Source organism: Trachurus japonicus, chromosome 17, assembly GCF_045865225.1.
Source record: "Trachurus japonicus isolate A0001 chromosome 17, Traja_1.0".
Lineage (NCBI taxonomy): Eukaryota > Metazoa > Chordata > Actinopteri > Carangiformes > Carangidae > Trachurus > Trachurus japonicus.
The window spans coordinates 34,555,580-34,576,815 of record NC_140923.1 but is presented as its reverse complement, the minus strand read 5'-3'; the positions used below and the strand labels follow the sequence as shown (position 1 = coordinate 34,576,815).

The window sequence follows — 21,236 nt, the reverse complement described above, 5'->3', positions numbered from 1 at the left end:
ATAGTGTGCACAAAAGGATGTTGTGTGTGCACTATCCAGTGGCTTTTCTAAAGAACCCTGGGGAAACACTGTTTTCAATTTGGAATCTTAACTGAATCACATTTAGTACTTGTAGAAAATTGATTTTTGTTTCATCATGTTTCAACAGTGTCATACTAATGGTAGGCAACGATAATGTCTGCTCCATATAGACTCTAAAAGTTGAGTAAAATACTTTCTGGTTAAACAGTACTCTAAATGTCTAAATGTGATTAGATTCATTAGATATTTAAATTCCCTTTAAGATTACCATTCATTAACTAATAATGGTCATAGCTCTTGAAAGAGAGAAAGTGTAACATATAACATAACATTTAGTGGCATTAGGGTTTGTGTTTTTAATCTGCTCCTTCAGAAATATGTGTTGCCCTCTCCTGTCTGTGTCAGATCATAGAGATACTGTTGTTTTGTTGATACGCCGGATGACTCTCACACCAGTGGAGACAGAAGGGGGCAGTGTGGACACAACAACCTTAGAGAGACATAATTGACTGCAACATAGGTCCAGTTTAGTATCTTACTATGATTGTAGCATTTCATCTCCAATTAACTATCATCACCCTTTAGTTAATTGGTATATACACAAAATGTATTTTCTGTAAAAAAAAAAAGAAGAAAAAATAATAATATAAAAGAGATATTAGAGCACTTGCAGTTTCCTCTATCTTGAAAGTAAATAAAGTTTTCCTATATAGCTTTAAACTAACATATACTCTACAATATTGTCCAGTTACACACGCACGCACACACACTATAATGTCACACCTCATATCAGCTACTCACAAAGCCATGATGCCACAAGATCTCCAAAAGCACCTTGAGGAGAAAAATGTTCAGCCAGTCTCATATTCCTTACAGGCTATATGGCAATATCTCAAATTAAAGTGCCTCCCCAACACATCTATCTGCTCTCCTTGCACCTAATCAATCCCCTAAATAAATAAAAAGAGCCACAACTAGATGTCATCACATTTATCTACAGGCGTGCCTCAAAGTGGACACACCTAAATGCTGCTACCCTAAAGAGGGTGGATTGTGGAAATACTGATGGAGGTCTGCTTGACAGCTGAGATGCATTTTCTTTCACATTAGATGCATGTTTCAGTATGTTGAGGATGAAATATACAGCACGAGCCTGACTGTGTTGTTGCGTACTATGATACATCAAAGCTGGTTTAGAAGATTTTTTTGTATAATTTTGTGTTAAGGCATATTTTGCAAGAGACATGTTGGGGAAAATCTGATTTACAAGCGGCATGATTCTCAGTTTCAGCCTGGCACCGCCATGCAGACGATGGGCCCGTTTCATTTGGATTCACTTCAGCGACCATTTCTGATCGTTGGTGTGAAGCCAAGTGAATCAGAGCAACGTTCAGACTCCTCAAGCTAACCAAAATTCTGTTGCGAGATCTTTTTAAACCCAGAAAAATTGAGGTGTCCACTCAAAGCGTCCTGTCTTTGTTCATGGGCAAGTGGAGAGTTGAGCCATGGAGCTGATGGAGCCAAAGAAAGAATGTGAGTGGAGAGAGGTGCTACTGTGTCTAAAATATCAATGAGGGAGATGCTGCCAAGTTTTGGAGCACACAAGAGGGGAACAGGTCTTCTGTTAATGTAGACGGGACCACACAGGTCTGCATTGCTACATGTAGTAACTGTTAATATCTTTTTATCTTAAAGTATATCCACAAAAATAGATATCAATACATATGTTTGTTTGACAAAAATAATTTTAAACATTGTCTGCTGTTCATTTACTTCAGTATTTATACACTAGTACAGTAGGTTATTAGCGTGTGTGTGTGTGTTCCTTTAAAGTTTAGGTAACTACAGCATCTGTCATTCAGTCATACTGTGTGGCTTAACAATACACTGGAACTGTGTGTTTGCCCAGGTGAGTCTTTAATGTGGAACTCCACAGAAAACATGCCAACAAATTCATCAGTATAACAATACATGTTCCTTGTGTTTCCACACTCGTTTGATTTCAAAGATATTTATCTTAACAGGATAATAATTTGTGAAAGTCTCTGACATTTGTGGCTAGCTAGCATGATAATAAATCCATGGCTTGGAACATTTTTTAGTTAATTAGAGTCAATCAATCCAAACTTTGCTCACTTACCGGTGTGAGTATAATGAGCAGAAATCAGCATGGTGATTGGAAAACACAAATTACAGCTGTTAAAGAGAAACTCATCCACTTTTCTTCTGTTGATGCCAATGCCTGCTGCGAGGATTTAAAATTAGCATGGCATTCCTTTAATGGATGTTAGGGGAATGTGCTCCCCTATAATTAAAAAAAAACCTGTTAATATCCTCTCAGGCTAAAATAAGAGGGGTTAGTATGATTACATGACAACTCTTTAAAACAACATACTGGTCAGTTCACTATTAAACCACAAGTGTGTCTGTATTTATTTTTGTTTTATCATGAGACTAATGTTTGCGTCTATTTAAAAATATACACCTAAATCAACTAATACTGCTTACACACTGTATATGCTATTTATATGATAAATTAGTAGTGTTATTTCCCTGTTTATCTGTATTATGAGGAAATTAAATAACACTACATAATGGTGTGTGACCATACCAGTGAGGCCATCAGCGCTGCTGCCTCAGTAAGATCATGGGGCATATCAATGAACTTCCCAGATACATATGGAGCAGTCTTTGCTGTTAAAGCCAGCATACATCTCTATGGTCAGGACTACATTCATATTATTCTTGACATATTCCATGCACCTTACAGTTATGGTGTAATGATGTGAATAATAACCTGGTGATGTTAACAGCACCATACAATAGGGCCTTTATCTGATCTAGGATCCCAGACAGTTGTATGACATGACCCAGCTGCTAGTGGCCGTGATGTATATGACCTCACTGCTGGATGTAATTTCCTCTCAAGAGCTCTTGGAAAGGGAGAGCTTATGTTGTTGAGCTCATGTCGTCGGGGCTGGTAACAGCAGCTTGCCATTGTATTAATTATTGTCAGGGAATCCAAGGGGTGTAGATAATACAGAATGCACTGGTTGGTCCCATTTGTTTCACTTGTCAGTGGAGTGAATAATTGGGAGTGCTGACCATATTAGACACAGAGAATTTCTAAAAGATACGACTCAAACAGTTGCAACACAAAAGTATGGCTTGGAAATTAAAAAGCTTAATGTCTGAGAATTTCAAATCAGTATGGAATAATTTGCTGGCTTCCCATTGCCAAAGGAATTTACTGAAGTTTAACTCTGACAACATTAATTCTGATTCACAGTGAAACATACAGTGTAGAATATTGTGCTATTAGGCTAAATTACAGAAACTGTGTAGAGATTATACATCGCACTATTTCTTTTTCTAAACATAAAACTTAAAAACACTCTATATTTTCCTGTCAGATATGTCAGATGTGTAACACCCCAACTTGATTCTTTTAAGACTTGAGAACATTGATACAGTTTTAGTAAAAGGGGGGTTGCTAATACAATGGGGCTCATCTTGCAATTCTCCCAAGGAATAACTATCAGTCCTGCTACAGCAGCTTCAGCGTCCCTAGGTGACCGCGCCACTGAGCCCGTGCTCGCTCCATCGCACCCCACTCCACGCCTGCTGCCACCCTGAAGGTAGATGCATCACGCTGGGGAGACTGCGCAACAGCAGCCCCCTCTCCCTCCAGCCCCCAAACCTCCTCCACGGCACAGTGGCCTCCTGCGGCCCCTCCACCATCTCCTGGTCTCCACTATAGCCCCGGTCCCAACAGCCCAGACTCTCCCTCAGGTGAGTCTCCATACCACCTCCATGTCTCCTCCCACCTGAACTACACAACTGGTATCCTTTTGTCATTTGAGAATGCCACACACACACACATACACACACACACGCTCCTATGCTCACTCTGGAGGGGACACCGCCTGTTCCTTTCTGCTCACCTCCCGGCTGCTGGCTGACTCTCTGAGCCGTGTCTGTGGTGGCTACGCCATGTGTGGGGATCTAGGGGTTTAAAACAGCAGGCCTCCCATACTCCCTGAATGGCAAATATAAGTGCTTACAATTTATTACACAGTGGACTTTTTATGAATCATCTCTGACTAAGTTTGATCTGAGATGACAAGCATGCACTAATCAGTCCCAGCATAAAAATCTGTGTAAAAAAAAAAGATTTAATCAAGTTAACAGGTGATTGCATCTGTTTGAATTTACAAATGCATCACATCACACTACAGCTGCGTTTTTAGAAATGTTGCTCTTTACCTGACCCTTTCACTCGTCTCTCCACCTATAAATTAAACTGTGCAGCAGGTTCACCCATATGTACCTCCGGGGCGATGATAAACTGGTACAAACATTGCCACAGACAGTCAAAATAACAGTTTACTGGGACTCGGAAACAGGAAGTCCTAATCAAAACCCCATGAAACACTGTACAGTTACCGTTTCCATATTCATATCCTCCCAAAGCCGTCATATCAACATTACAGTATCTTAGATCTTGGAGAAGTGCAAACTCCTCTAAGATCAGATTTAAAAAGAAAAAAAAACGGGGAGACAGATGTTGAATCAAAGTATCCCCGCTGTTAAAACATACAGATAACTGGAATTGAGGAGGGGGGTCTTTAATTTAAATCTTACTGCTGAAAGCTTTATAATTTTGTATTTACTATAACCTGCAGTTTGCATTAATTTTGTTTCACCAAGGTCTCGTTTAAGAGGCTCCCTGCAGCATCCTCTCTTTTCTCCCTTTCAATATTTTTATCAGGAAAAAGGCTTTAAACTACATCACTCTTACTAAAACACAAATTACAACTTTCACTTTATAGGTTGCTATACCACACCACACTTAGTTAACAAAATATTTTACAAACAAGATGATATCACCCTCTCCATGATATTAATATGATATGTTCTCTGATCTGTAAACAGCTGGTTATCTTGCTTTTCCACGATAAGAGAAACTGCTGAGGATTTACGCTTGGTGAGCACATTTGGGCTGAATCTTTCACACGTCACAAATTGCAGATGGGAAGCAGTGATCTTGAACAGCCGATCACATTTCCGTGACCATCTGACACCTTCCATTTAGGAAAATAATACTTTCTATCTTAGCATACCCCTCTGCAGCAGCCAGCAAAAGGAATTATGCCTGGTAGACTTTGCTATTCACAACTTTGGAGCTTCTCCTTTTGTTTTGTTTCATTGCACTGATTAGATTAAATGCTCACTCTTTAATCAGTTATTCAAGGCCATAATAATGTCGACAGACTCTTGTTGTTTAGTTTTATTTTCATGTGTTACATGCACAAAATTGTAGTGCTACAAATAATCAGAAAATGTACTGTAATGTAAGCATTACACATAAAATTGTGCAGTAGCTGAGAGTGATATAAGGAGCTTATTGTACCACTACACTGTGGAGTAGATGGTCAGTGACTGGGATCTTTTTTTTTTTTTAGCAGTTATCTCCCACGAAACCGGTATTATTATGAACTACAGTATTTAGATCTCATGTAACTGTTGTTATTTCCTCTAATACCTCCTCTTGTGTTCATAGTATAATAACAACAAAAAGATGTAAAGACTTTTTACCCATAGAGGTAGATATGGTATCAGAGTAATATGACAGATAAATATGAGTCGGGTTAACTGGTACAGAGAGTTGTAAATCACTGTAGTGTGATTCTTTGTCTCAAAGGGTTTAATTAGTCTAGAAATTCTTCTCTTATCTGATGACCCCCCACCCCCCCTCTCTCTGCACACTGCAACAACTTACAACCATAAACGCCCTGCAATCTGAAGACCAGTGGCCTCAGGAGACTGAGTTGCTACAAAGAGCTGAAAGAGTTGGAAATGGTCATTTTATTGCGTTAGAATAGCTCGCTCGAGACTTGGGTAATGTAGTGCTAACTGGGAGCAAGTAACGATAACAGTATGTGACTCTGAAGTGAAATAAAGTGAACTACTGTAATGCACTGCAGTGACAAGCACACGGAAAATGAGGCAACACAATAATAACAGTAAACAACGATACAAACGGCTTTCTTAGTGGTTTAAAAACCACTAATTAATACTACAGTATTATAGTTTTCCTTCAGTGATGATAATTATTTGAGATGCAGCGCACAATCTAATCAGTCATCTCCCACAGTTCATGTAGGATGAATTTGTTCAGTATAACTACAAGTGGAGGATACGCATGCTTGTCAAACACTCAAACATCAAACAATGTCCCGCTTCTATCTAATATAAATGCTACCTATATGTGGCCTGTTATTATTTCAACTGTAGCATGGTGTTGCTCTATTTCATAGTACATGAACAAACCCATTTATCCTTATCTGTCATTTCATAACTTGTGAGGTATCTGTCACTTCTGGTCCCACGGGAGTCCTGCATGCAAGTTTTTTTTTTTTACTCTAATTGAGCTCTTTACTTAATTGACAGTTTATTCTGTCCTAATAAGTCATATCTTACTGCGTTTGATCGGTTTTGTTTTCTTTGTTTTGAACCTGCAGCCATCCGGTGTCAGCTTAGTAATGATCAGGATGACATCACCTGATAATCCATGTACTGTATAGGGTCAAAGGAAGGGTACAGTCCTAATTTAGGTAATGTGAGTCAATGTCGGTGTATCCAAGTCTTAAACTATGTGCAACTAGACTCATGATACAGGACTGAAACTACCAAGTGCCTCACAACTTTGGTTGTTTGTGTCAGGGCTCTTGATGTGGTCAATAAGGTCAAGGGACAGTCATTTTTACCACATCTTATGAACTTAGTGGTGGTTTTGGAGGGGAAACTGTGGCATTTGAATATCCAACCAGGACTCTCATCACATACAGCACACTACTGTGCATCATTGGATGTTGTATTAGGTTTCAACCCTTTGTGTTTATAGGCCTGCAGCTATAGGCCTCCAAGTTGTGACACAATGAACTGATTAGACAAGATATTAACACACATTACACAGTGTATATTGTGTTAGACTTTATTTCCCTGCATGTTGTTTTCTTAACTTTGTGTCACTTTGGTGTTTCAGTGTATTCTGGCCTGGTGCTTTTTCTTCACATGCATAATGAAAAAAAGGGGGGTCTTTCATGCTTTAATTCAAAATAATAAACACAGTGGGGACATTGTGGTTTATGTGGTATTTATAATACGGATGCAAAAAACTTGAGTTTGTGTAGAGCACCTTCTTTTGAAGGACTTGCAGGAGCAGAATGAGATGAGGGGTTATTTTGGCGATGGAGATTAAGGCAGGGGCTTTTTGTCATTTGTGCGAGACAAGCCATTCATCCATCCAGTTCACAGCCAAAAAAAGGCTGGTCCCAGAAATTAGCAGTTTCAGCTCAGCAGCAAAGTCGTCGGGCTGTGAAGGCAGAGAGAAATTGACTAATTAGCAATGCGCACTAAAACTTGACGGTTCTCTCTATAACAGCGAGGGAAAGACTCGGTTTTTCTCCCCCTTTCTCTTTTCTTTCTTCCATAGATGTTTGAAATCGCAGTCATTTACGCTCGACAGTTTTTACAATAGCCTTGAGCCATAATTTTGCGAGTCTCTCCAGCATCCATACCCCTGCATGGTCTCTCTCCACCGGCCATGCACGACCGTTTCTCTCCCCAACCGTGGATTTCCTATTACTCTCGTTACGACTCACTGAGCCCCAGGCCCAAGGATAATGATGTGTTGTTTCTTGGTAGCATAATTTGTCACACGTATATTTCTTCTTCTTCTTCTCTTGCAGAAAGCACAGCTCCCTCTCACACACTCACACACTTCTTGTTAATTCAGAAGAACAAATGATCAACGTCAACAAATAACCTGAAATAGTGACTTTATGAGTTGGATTCAATGGTTATTTTGAGACACCACCGACCATAGACTTTAAAGGAAAGGACATTTCTTTTAAAAAAAGGAGAACAAAGGAAAATCCAAGTGAGATTATTTGGGAACCTGAAGCTTACTTTCTTTTTTTTTTTGTCAAGAGCTGAAGTCAGGTAAGTTTGGCTCCTTCTCAGGCTCAAGCTGCTCACATCATTTAGTTGTGACAGGCGCTTTTAGTGAATCTGGCGACAACGATACAGCACGCTTGTGTCAAGTTTGCACACATTACGCACATAGAAATAGCTTTTTTGTTCAGCTTAAGAAACACCAGAGATGTGATATTGCATGTAACTTTACCGAAAGCTGCATTTCCGTGGATATTTGCCGATACTCACGTCCGCGTTAACTCAGGTAGACTAAAAAAAGCGAAACGCACCCATACCGCTGCTGACGGCTCGGAGACAAACTAATTGCTTTTGTGTGACTCCCGTAAATCTGTGCGATGTGTAATGTCCTCATTGTGTGTGTGTGTGTGGGGGTGTGCAGCAAGATAGGAGAAGGGATAAGTGTTAGCTGAATGCTGCATGTTCTCCGTCCACCGTAGCGGTTGTCTCTCCCCCTCTGATCCGACAACTTCAGCCGCGTTACCGAGGGGGGGAAAGGAAAGCGCTGCAGCATCTCCTCCGTCTCCTCCGTTTTTTGTTTTGACAGCGCCCTTCAAAACCTCAGCCTCCATTTAAAAATCATCTTGATCTTCAGTTGAGAATGAATAAGAGTGGCACGCTGTGGGAACTACTGCGTTTTTGTTTGTTGCTTTACGACCAGAGCTCAAAGTTGAAAGCGACTGGAGCCGTATTGGATGTACAGTAGATTTCTCGCCGGCTGGTATGGCACCGTGGTTATTCCCCGCTGTGGATGGACGGGCGATCTGTTCAATAACTTATTCCAGAAATCGTTTCCTATTGTAATAGTTGACTGAAAGCGTCTATGAGGTCTACTATACGTGTGTTGTGCAAATAAATGACCTGAGGTAAATGGCTTGCATGGTTTATTTGTTGCCTAGGTGGCGTTCACAGTCAGGAAGTCATGTCCAGATCGGGTGATAGAACATCCACCTTTGACCCAACACACAGTGACACCCTGCTGCATGGGCTCAATCTCTTATGGAGAAAACAGCTTTTCTGTGATGTGACTCTCACCGCCCAGGGACAGCAGTTTCACTGCCACAAAGCTGTGCTGGCATCCTGCTCCCAGTATTTCAGATCTCTCTTCTCCTCCCATAATGCAATCAACAATGAGGGGAGCAAAGGGGACCAAGGCAGCAGTGGGACCCCCTCATCCTCTCCTGATGACAAGCTGGTGACCCCCAGTGCCAGGCCCATCAATAACCTGGTACTCCAGGGCTGCTCCTCCATTGGACTGCGATTAGTGCTGGAGTACCTCTACACTGCCAATGTGACTCTTTCCCTGGACACGGTGGAAGAAGTGCTGTCAGTCAGCAAGATCCTCAACATCCCCCAGATTACCAAACTCAGTGTGCAGTTCCTCAACGACCAGATCTCTGTGCAGAACTACAAGCAGATCTGCAAGATTGCTGCACTCCATGGACTGGATGAGACCAAGAAGCTGGCCAACAAGTACCTGGTGGAGGATGTGCTCTTGCTGAACTTTGAGGAGATGTGCGCCATGCTAGATGCTCTGCCACCCCCGGTGGAGTCAGAGCTGGCTCTCTTCCAGATGTCAGTCCTCTGGCTGGAGCATGACCGGGAGACTCGCATGCACTATGCGCCAGACCTTATGAAGAGGCTGCGCTTCGCCCTCATACCTGCCCCAGAGCTGGTGGAGAGGGTGCAGTCCGTTGACTTCATGAGGAGTGACCCTGTGTGCCAGAAACTACTCCTGGATGCCATGAACTACCACCTGATGCCCTTCAGGCAGCACTGCAGGCAGACCATGGCCAGCAGGTGAGAAAAAGACAAACAGACACACACACCCACACGCACACACAGAAATCAGACTGGACGGAAAGTGATTAAATGCTTCCCACTTGTTAAATTTGAACAAATTGCAGACTCAAGTATTGCCCACTCACTCATGTATTGGACCCACCGCCTGTGTAGTCTAGTACTGTAGTGGTCAGTCAGAGGTTTGAGGTTTGAGGCCCAGTTAATAAGGTTTGTGGGGGGGTTCCTGCAAAAGAATGCCAGCTGTCAGAGGGGCTGATCTACTCCATACTACACTGTATCCATAATTACAAGCTTACCTTGTGTTTTAGGGAAGAAAAAACAACTCTTTATTTCCTCACACATCTGTGTAATTGCTCTCTAATCAGTGTAGACAAGATGCAGCAAACTAGATAAAGGTTATGCATTTGATTCGTGGGAAGTCTCATGAATACAATTTGAAATGCTATGATTAAATTGTTACCAGAATTACATAGAAATTACTTAGCAATTCTGATGTAACTACAACGATACCCTGGTCATGATATCACAATAAACAGAAATATAATACAGCCAAAGAGGAATTTAGAGCATTTGGGTGTGTATGATTATATTTGAGAAACTGCAGCATTCGTTTTCATTAAGGGACAATCAGCCAGTGCTTCTTGTTCAGGTTAGATGCATGTGTCTCACTTACACACAGAAATAGACCAAGCAGCATGGTTTACCTCCATGTTTGTTCTGATCAGCACTTTAAGGGGCTGGTAAGTGGACATGCCTTATCAGTAAGTTGATTGATTGGCAGTGCTGTTGTCAGATTTTGTTTGCAGAGCTGAGCTGTAGCAAGGTGGTCAAGGCAACAAATGTTTTGAGCAGTGATGACATCAGTATTCAAATAGATCAATTGCTGAGCAGAGGAAAAATAAAGCTGTGGAGTGAGAGAATGAAAGTTGAAAATCAAATTTTGCACAATAAATATAGAAGTGGAATCATTCCACACATAGCTTTTTCCTACATTATCCCAATAACATATCTATTCCCACATATGAACCTAAATGAGCAAGGAATCAGGAATCCTCATAATTAGTTTCACATGCCGCTGTTTCTCTCCTCTCAATTAATCACTATTATCTATGTCCAGGGGCTCATTTGCATATGAATAACCCCAAAACACTTCCGAGTGGGCCGGTAGCTGGGAGAATGTACCGAGACAATGGTGATTTATCCAAGCATAAAAAAGTAAAATATGAAAAAGGGAAAAAAGGTGAATGTGTCTGAATATAAAGGCCAGCTACTCTTAATCTTTTTACTGCATATTGTGATTAATTGGTAGATTTGTGTTAAAATCCATTAGGAGCCAGATAATGGTCATTAATGTGGAGTAAAGTGTGCAGCTTGGAGTTTATATATCATATACAAACAGCAGGAAATATCTCACAACTGACTCAGGGATGTCACATGAATCACCGTAGCCAATGAAATGGAGACATTGTATAGGCAGGTTTATATACTCAATTGCGCTTTTAGCCTCCAGCATGGCACCCTGCAGGATCGTCCTCGCTTCACAGCTAATTGAAAAGATATCTTTAGAGTACAATAACCGTTCAATAACACATCAAAAGGATAAGTGCGCTGTTGAGCAATTTTATGTTAATTATAATAAACGTGGCCGCACATTGCCTTATTAGTAGTCTCAACTTTGGTAGCTGTACCTGGACTAGGAACAGTTATTAATTTAACCATCCATTTATTCCTATTTCATTTACTGATTAAATCATTCACACACTGAGCATTTGAAGTGAACAGTCAAAATACACTGGCAAATAACTGTTAATACTATTAGAGGGATTAAAGGTATGGCCTTTGGGTGTTTTATTTCAAGGCTTAATACCTGTTTTGTTCTCTATTTCCTATCACTTGTTCACACACCCCCACTTTTGACTTTACAGAATCCGTTCCAATAAGAAAATGCTGTTACTGGTGGGTGGTTTGCCTCCTGGACCTGATCGTCTCCCCAGCAATTTGGTCCAGTACTATGATGACGAGAAAAAGACATGGAAGATCCTCACAAGTGAGTTGCAGAGGCTTTGCTGCCTTTTAAAAAAATTTTTTACCTGGGGCATCTTGTGTTGGTGGCTTTTATGGTGAGAAATAGTTGTTCCTATGGATGACTTTAACACAGGTTAATTTCCACGGAAAATGAGGGGAAGGAGTTCCCTAAATCCTTCAGGTAATAATGTATCATATCACTTTTAATATAAGTTTTTAATCAGAGCGTGACTTCACAGCACTGTGGAGCTTCATGCCCGGTTTCCCTTGTTTTTGCTGAAATATGCTGGCAGGATGCATGATGAGATTTACTTGAATCTAATGATCTATTGTGGCAGGGATGGAACAATAATGAATGACATCTTTCCTCCATAGAATTTTAATGTAGCATGATTATTAGCCCGGGTTAATCAATACATAAGATTGAGTAGGCCCATACCTACTAATACAAAGTGTGGAATTAACCTGTTGACCTGGTGTCATTATCGATATCAGGTATATATGAAGTATAGCAAATGGCAACAGATGAGGTCAGGAGGACAGCAGCTGTAGTCTGTCTACAAAAAGGCAAAATGGATAATGATTTAATTGACTAAACAAGAAGTGTAGAAGATGAAAGTAATAAATAAAAGTAATTTAAACAATCAAGATGCATCTTGTAAACTACAGGCAAATAATGGCAGGGTAGAGTTTATGATATTGATTTTATGATGTCATATTGAAAGCAAGTAGTTATAATTTCACAAAAAGAACTGTTCTATTGGAAAAAATGTCCTCAGCCTTTGTGAATTTACAAACGCTCCCTACAGCACTCACCTCTGTAAAGTGTACCATGCTCTTTTTTCTCTCTGTCTTCCGTGACCTTTCAAGGCTTACCACTATATTGTTGCCATATTGCAAAGGTCAAACAAGAGCTAATGGGAAACCATATTTGTCCTTTGCATCATCATTGCCAGACGTATCGAGTTTTTGTCCTGTTGTTTTGGTCGGAGTCATATCTCAGCAGCATCTCTCCATTCGTATACATTAGCCACAGGTCGTTTTTTTTCTTCTGTCAGCTCAGTGTGTGCAGTTTATATTCTCAGTTTATGGCACAAGTTTTTTTAATTTCGGTGTGATGTTTCTGTTGTTGCGACTGAAATTCACCAACGGCCTCAGACACTGTGTCTTCTGCTGCTCAGGACGTGACGTTACTGGGCAGTCGTCTGTTATTTTAGCTCCTGTTTGTCTAAATCTTTCAGGGTGCATTTTACTAAAGGAGGCATGCATATACAACAGCCTGAAGCTCACTGGTGTTTATATTGTCATTTCCTCATTAAACTCACACTCCTGGGTATAAACTGCAGCAAGCAAAAGGTCAATAGGGATTTCCATCACTCAGAACTAAAAAGTTAACACTCAAATGGTCCGTGGCCAAGTGGAGGGACAAAACTGCAAAATCATCCCCTTAACACATCAGTGACCATCTGATGTAGCCTCCACACAATGGATGTGGAATAGAAGATTATTAACATTCAATCATAACTTTTCAATGAGGCGAAACCTGAGAGGGACAGCCTTTGATTAAGACATTCATCAACACAATTTAGGAAGAATCTGATCCCTCTTGTTGTGTCAGATATAGCTGCTACTCGGTGATTCTAGTGTAAAGTTTGCCATCTAGTGTACCCACAGCGGCGTGGACGAACACAAGACAAAGGCAGGCACAGGCTCAGTCACAATGCTGAACTGTTCTCCTATTCTCCTTCTTTAAATCAACCTGGTAGTAAAATCTCACGTGTGGAAACGGACCTCGTCCGTGCAACACGGCCTAGAACAAAGGAATTCAGCTCAGTGGGATGCAATTGTAATGGTGTTAAAGGCACGTCAGAGCTTGAGCAGCAGTGGTGCATTAGCTGTGGAGTCATTCAACCGACCCCAACTGTGCCTCTATGCAGAGGTTTCTGACTCCCTCTAGTGAGCCCTAGAGCTCACTGTAGACTGGAGTGATGGCGTCCATCTCGTGGAAGACGTGCTCATCCTGCCCTCTTTTGGCTGTTCACCCCTGGGGCCGATGGAAGATTTAGGGGGACAGGGGACGAATATGCAGACTGATTTCTTACTCTTTCTCAGGTGATAATTCACTGTCAGATCTTAGATCATATCTTGGAGATGAGAAAGAACTAGTTTGTTTTATTTGGTGTTTTATTTTTTTGCAGTGCATGAGACTAGTACAGTGGTATATAGCTGTTATCCCACTGTTTACCTGTATCTGTGGCACCTGTAGAGGCAGTGCAAATGTCCCACGTCCTCCTCACAGCACTCCTCATACTGTAGCCTGTGACATACTGTAAAGCAATAATCTTCTTTTCACGTGGGTATGAAATGATTTTTAGTATGAGTACAAGTCACTAGACATCAAATAAAAAGCCAGTCATCCATGTCCTATATACTGCTGACTGAATGATAATGTAAATAGCATGTACGGGAATTTGGCAGTCATATGGCACTCGTCTTTGAGGTGCACTGGAGGCAAGCAACCTAATCCCCTCGTTCAAGATAAAGCTGTGTTTAGTGTATGTAGTATTAGTTCCTATCTGAGACTCCCCTCCCATAGAGAGGACCGGCACATGTCAGCCAGCCAGAGTGAGATTGCAGGGAGAGGCCAATAGGAAAGAAATGAGATTCAAGGCTGTCTAATTTTGCAGCAACTGTGATCCATCAGGCGGTGGGGAGGTGACAGTGGAAATGACTGATGGAGACAGACAGGTGGGCTTTAACATTTCACTGATTTGTGCTCAAAAAGCACCGGGCCTGAGATTTATTGAGTGAACACGATCATGTTCATTATGACTGTCACCTAAGACCATTTCTCTACATCTCAATGGGGTCACTTCAGCAAAAGAAGATGGAGGAGTGGAGGGGAGCACAAAAACATACACAAGGGAAAATCCTCTATGAGGGGTCCTGCTGCATTTGTGGGCTTGTAGCTGTTTGTGCTAACTTGTGCTAAGATAATAATAAGCAGCGTGATCAGTAAGATTATATTTATCAGATGTACTCTGGATGCTAGATGAATAGTTGCTGTGGCATATTAATGCTAGATGGAAGGTGTATGCAAGTCAATCCTTTGAGTACTCACTGGCACTTAAGTCAAGTCTCTAAAGTAGAAACTCATTTACTGTATCAGGTAGATAGATAGATAGATAGATAGATAGATAGATAGATAGATAGATAGATAGATAGATAGATAGATAGATAGATAGATAGATAGATAGATAGATAGATAGATAGATAGATAGATAGATAGATAGATATTGTCATACCAAACGGTAGCCTGTTTACTCTGCCTCATACTTTCATTTGTTCCAGTTTAAGAGTCTACAGACCTCATTCCCCACAAGAAATCACTTCCTGTATATGGATCAATGGAAGGTGGCAAAACAAAAGTGATGAGGAAGGACAATAAATCATATAACATTGACTCTCACTGAGGATTGTAGAAAAAGAAGTGTGTCCGTGTCATTACAACAAGCACTGTTGTTGAGAGTAACGTTGCAAATTAAATCAGTCTCGACATTAATATGTACTATGAGCACCCCCTATCAAACAACAGGACACTCAGCATCACACGTAATAAAAGCAGTCACTGAATGAGAAACACTGCCTTTACAAATATTGCTTATTAAAAAGTTAAGATAACATTTTGTAGATGTTCCATAAATAGGAATCTCATTTAATTGTGACTAACATCTTTTGTCCGGACCAGTAGACCTACATCAGGGATCAGTAGCTAGGTTAACTAAGGGCCAGTTTTTTAAGCTTTGTTAAGGGTAATTTTACAGGCACAATTAAGATTCAGACCTAGCGTGTGTGTGTGTGTGTGTGTGTGTGTGTGTGTTTGTTTGAGTATTATTTTAATTCATTTAAGAATAAAATATATTTATAAAATTGTTAGTTTTAGTTCAGATGGAACTCCTATTAGTACTAAGTTGACAATTTATTAGGTACACTTAGCTGAAACCAATGCAATCTAATACAATAGTCCAGCAATAATATTGTATTTTTATTGAAAGTGTTTTAGAGAGGTGCTCATTCGACTGTATGATCATTTTGGAGGATGGAGTTTGTGGTGCTGTTGAACTGTGTTGCATTATACAGAGTGGTCTCTCTGTTATTTAGCCTACCCTCATTGATATTGGGTGAACAAAATAATATAAACATCTGCCTGTATAAAACACAATACAATTCAAAGGCACCACAAACTGCAGCCTCCAAAATGACCATTCAATCAACACCTCTCCAGAGGACTGCATCACGTTTACACTGTCAACTAAGCATATTTGTCTCTGAGGGACACAATCTATACAAGTCATGGAAGTCAAGCTATTTTAATTTCTGGTCTACTTTTTGAAATCAGGTGTTATGAGAAATCATATATACTGTACGTGTGTATACGTACTAACGTACTATATGTAAATTATCAAAGGGATAACTTCTTTTTTTTCTTAGGGGGGCAAATATTCTTGGCTGGGGACAGGTTTGGTTTTTAGGTTGATATTTCCCTCCCTCTGTCTTATACCACTGTCATGTTGCTGTGACTAAAACCTGTGATTTTTGTGTCTCATTTAGTAATGCCTTACAACAGCGCCCATCACTGCGTGGTGGAGGTGGAGAACTTCCTGATGCTGATGGGAGGAGAAGACCAGTGGAATCCCAATGGTACTGTAACACCACAGAATCAGTGTCTTGCTTTTCAGCGCTTTCACGTAAAACATTTATCAGTGTTTACTTAACATGTGAGAGTGCTCTGAGTCAGTGTGTATGTAAGTTCAAACCTATTAGAGTTAATTTTGCACTTTCAAATAGTTTCAAACACTCATCCTAGAGCCAGATAAGCTCTGAGTGGACAAACAACACTTGTCAATAATTGGCACAGAAAAATAACCGTTATTAACACTGAAATATTTGTGGTGATGAAGTGTCAAGAGTGCTTTTGTGAAATGGTAGTAACATAACGATGGTAAGAAAAACTGTAAAAGACCATAAAATGAATTCTGTCCTTTCATTCTCTCCACCAACTATCATAATAATACACTGGTACAATAGCAGTAAGGGTTGAAGTCAACACAACACCAACACACACATCGCCAGATAAAGTTTAGGACTTTTTAAAATAAAATCACACTGATGTATGACTCAAAAAAGAAACAAGCCTTCCATCAGCGCTTGTTAACTCGAAGTGCAGTGAAAAGTAGCACATATTCACACTGAAAATCAGCATGTGTGGGTGGAGACTTTCAGATAATATGTTTATTTTTAAATCAAGACTTACAAAGTCACAGAGTTGTTCATTTGTTTGGTATTTAACAAAAACTTAGCCAATTAGAAGTGAGCATTGCCTAAACTGTATTAGTCATGGGAGTGAATGACCTTGATTTCTATCTCTTTTGCAGGAAAACACAGCACTAATTTTGTTAGCCGATACGATCCCAGATTCAACAGCTGGATACAGTTGCCCCCTATGCAGGAGAGGTGAGCCTAATTTGTATTTCATTACATATTTGTTCTTTCATTCATTTAAGTTGCTTTGTATTTGATATTTACTTACACTGTTCATCATGTGGACCATTGCATTTGATTAAATGTACTCTAAGTTTATGTAAGTATACAGTAGTAAATATATCTGATGATGCAGTAATAGACTGCAGGACTCACAAACATCATTTTCTATTAATGGATAAAGAAAACAAACAGGAAATTAGTAATCATTACATTTTTTGAATCAGAGTTTTTGATACAACGTTTTCCATTTCTCTAAACTTATGATATCAAATATTATGTTTCTTTGAAAAAGAAAAGCCGCTTGCATTTGGGACGTGTGCAACTCCTGTGCCCCTAAGCCTCAGTTCAGAGTCTCAGTTGTGATATGTTTCCTGAATAATTTCCACCTCACACACAGACTGTTAAAAAATCTACAACTGATGTTGTCATTGCTGGTTTAATGATGTTGTCTGGTTGACACTTCCTCAGGAGAGCCAGTTTCTTTGCCTGCCGCCTGGATAAGCACCTGTACGTGATTGGTGGTAGGAACGAGACAGGCTACCTCTCCAGCGTAGAGTCCTACAACCTGGAGACTAATGAATGGAACTATGTGTCGTCTTTGCCTCAGCCTCTGGCCGCCCATGCAGGAGCAGTACACAACGGCAAGATCTACATATCAGGTCAGAAGAGAACCTGTCACTCAGTCCCAATTATCCTGTCTTATTTTGAAGAAAGATACTTGATGGGCCATGCACAACAGATAAATACATTACCATAAGTAAATATCAGCAGATTATTAGCAATATCAATAAATAGTCTTTGTTATCTCACCTAGAAATTTTGTTTTCTAGTCAGGTTACTACACTTCTATTCAGTTCTAAGGAAAATATTGTACTTTTTCATTTGAAGACTGGAGTTAATTTTTATGTTGCAGATTAAGATTTTATATATATGAAACATTATCACCATATCAAATCAGTTGCATCGTTTACATTAAATTACCCAACCCAACCCAAGCATACTATATGACCATAAGTAGTTTAACTAGCTTTCATCAACAGCCCTACAGCATTGGATGTGCTACTTATACAACAATTCATATATTCATATTCTGGTGTTTCTACTTGCATTAGCTGTTGACTGACAAAATGTCACGAGCTGGGTTGAATTTTTAAAAGTTACTATTCATACTCTATGTTGAGTGGTTTATAGGGTAAAGATATTTTTGTGGAATATTTCATAATATGAACTTTGGTAATTGTGAAATTCAAGTAATGAGAAAATATACATTTTTAATGAGTACCTTCAGTTTGCCTCATTGAGTACAATATTACATGAGCAGCCAGTGCATCTATCTACGCTATGTATTTCAAAACAGGGATAAGGACATTGTGTTGTATTCACCTGTTGCAGGAGGAGTGCACAATGGAGAGTATGTGTCCTGGCTCTACTGTTATGACCCTATAATGGATGTGTGGGCTCGGAAACAGGATATGAACACAAAGCGTGCCATTCATGCCCTGGCTGGAATGAACGACCGCCTGTATGCTATAGGTGGAAACCATTTGAAAGGTAAGTGCTTGAGCGTCTCAGGAAAAGAGATAGGCTACTGCCATTATTCTTAAAACACGCTGCCAAACATAACTCTTTTTACATGGTCAAATCAGAGACTTGCAGATTTTATCAAGTAGACTTCAGGGAATGGTCCAAATGTCAATGTTTCATCTTTTTAAACGGCAGAAAAGCGACATTTATCTTTTTAAGTCTCACCCACTTATAAAATCAGTGAAGGAACTCAGGGAGAACAGCACACACACAAACTGTTCTAACTTTTGCAGAAAATTTTCCGTTCATATAGCACCCCATCTGTTAGAGAGAGAGGCTGGTTGGATTGTTTTCAGGGCCTGTAATGTCGAATTACCAGATGGGGCATATTGACTGCATGTGAAACACTAAGTACATAATTTTAACACAGTTATCTACCCCTCTCACAGGTTTCTCCCATCTAGACGTGATGTTGGTTGAGTGTTATGACCCGAAAGCTGACCAGTGGAACATCCTGCAGACACCCATCCTGGAGGGTCGCAGTGGCCCGGGCTGTGCTGTTCTGGATGACAGCATCTTCCTTGTGGGGGGCTACAGCTGGAGCATGGTACTGTATATACTACTACTGTTTACGTACACATCAGATTAGATTATTTTACATGTAAGGATAGGGCTTGTGATATTCTATATTTAATCACTGTGAAAAATGAACAAAAAACGGTACATGTGTTCCTGTGAGCAGCTCTTTCATTTCTTACCAACAACAACAGAAGTCTATCCATTATCATTTTGTGAATACAAGTGGTTGCTGGTGGCAACAATTCTCCATGTTTTTCAGGCCTTAGTAGGACTTCCTGTCCTTGTGGAACAGGTCATTGAAGATATGCTTTCATGTTCGTAAAAAGACTGTGAAATTTCCTGGCTGCTGTAGTTTTAGCAATTAATACCCAAACAAGAAAAAATTGTGGACACGATTTTAATATTCCATTGTTGTTTTTGATCGCATGCATTTTAGTGTTTCTGTCCCCTAGTCAGAAATATAAACAACACAAAGAGGAATGAAGAAAATGACTTGATTTTCTTTTTTTCCCCAGGGGGCCTATAAGTCTTCTACCATCTGCTACAGCCCAGAAAAGGGAACATGGACAGAGTTGGAGGGAGAGGTGGCAGAGCCTTTAGCAGGCCCAGCCTGTTCCACTGTCATACTGCCTGCCTGCCTTCCTTTTAACAAATGACAACTAATCCGACCAACGGGCAGTAAGGGCAAGAAGCAGCAGAGTGACTGGGGGGAGGACCATCAATAAGCAAAACAGTTGTCAACAATTTTGTGACGAACCCTCCGGTCAGATGACGAGGGTGTGTATAAATTATTTTTTTACAGGTTTGACCAGAGCACTTTCGTTATTCCCTACTGAAGGTTTGAAAAAAAAATGAAGAAGAAAATTGTGTAACTCATGTATTTAAACTCATCTGTGTTATGAGAAATGGTCAGTTTCATATTTGATTTCATTTAAACTGATAGTAAGTGTTTTTGGCTTCTCTTCTATAGCACGCATAGTGTTGGACTGAATTATAGCTTTCAAATCCATTGTATCTTGTATTCAGTAGAGGCATTATTCCAGCAAAATGCAGTGTTGTTTCATGGACTGACACTGGGTGAAAAGATGGTCAGTCCAAAAATTGTTATTGGGTTAAATAAAACTAGGGCTGGGTGAGTTACATTAATTGTGATCATCGAAGTGTATGAATATTCGTCATCACTCATGTTATTACTCATTTTTCACTGGCTAGATTGTACACTGTTGCAGCACCTGGTCAGATCATTATGCAACTGTTTTGTTGTCTCTCTGAAAATGAACCTATTTATGTGTCGAACATGAGGACATTTCCAGAAAACTTTTTCAGTGACAGCAGTTGTCATTGCTGTCATTTTTAACTTTAACATGATATGATTAAAAGTAAACTGTAACTAGACATTCAAGCACAACTACACAACTTGATAGTGGGGACAAGCAGGAGGACATAGTAAAAGAGAAAAAGAAAAGAAAGAAAAAAATCATAATTACACAAAGATTTGAGGACGTATCCATATCACCCAGCCCTAATTTTTAACAAATTATCTTAATGATTTACACCCAGACTAAAGTCGTGTTTGTATAACTTGTTGAACAGAGAGTTCCTTACAGGTTATCTGCTTGACAGGAAAAAAAACTTGCCAAAGTTTGTGGCAACTATTCTTCATGCTGCAAGCAAAACAATTGAAGAATTTACAATTGGTTCTTAATGCTTACATGAAGCACTAATGTTCACATTAATTACAC

The 21,236-nt window shown here is 40.0% G+C and overlaps 1 protein-coding gene across 2 annotated transcripts; it reads left to right on the top strand.

The window, feature by feature from the left end:
- The first annotated feature begins 3,638 nt into the window (after nt 1-3,638).
- Nucleotides 3,639-20,388, top strand: klhl14 (kelch-like family member 14). Of its 2 annotated transcripts, none has more exons than XM_085805583.1 (9): nt 3,639-3,813; nt 8,919-9,819; nt 11,748-11,869; nt 16,459-16,548; nt 17,283-17,361; nt 17,860-18,050; nt 18,784-18,942; nt 19,365-19,522; nt 20,010-20,388. In XM_085805583.1, exons 2-9 carry the CDS (start codon nt 8,942-8,944, stop codon nt 20,148-20,150), a joined length of 1,818 nt encoding a protein of 605 aa, XP_085661709.1. In that variant the 5' UTR covers nt 3,639-3,813; nt 8,919-8,941; the 3' UTR covers nt 20,151-20,388. The 2 variants fall into 2 exon arrangements, with proteins under 2 accessions (XP_085661709.1, XP_085661708.1); XM_085805582.1 differs by lacking the exon at nt 3,639-3,813 and adding an exon at nt 7,776-8,028.
- The last annotated feature ends 848 nt before the right edge of the window (nt 20,389-21,236 follow it).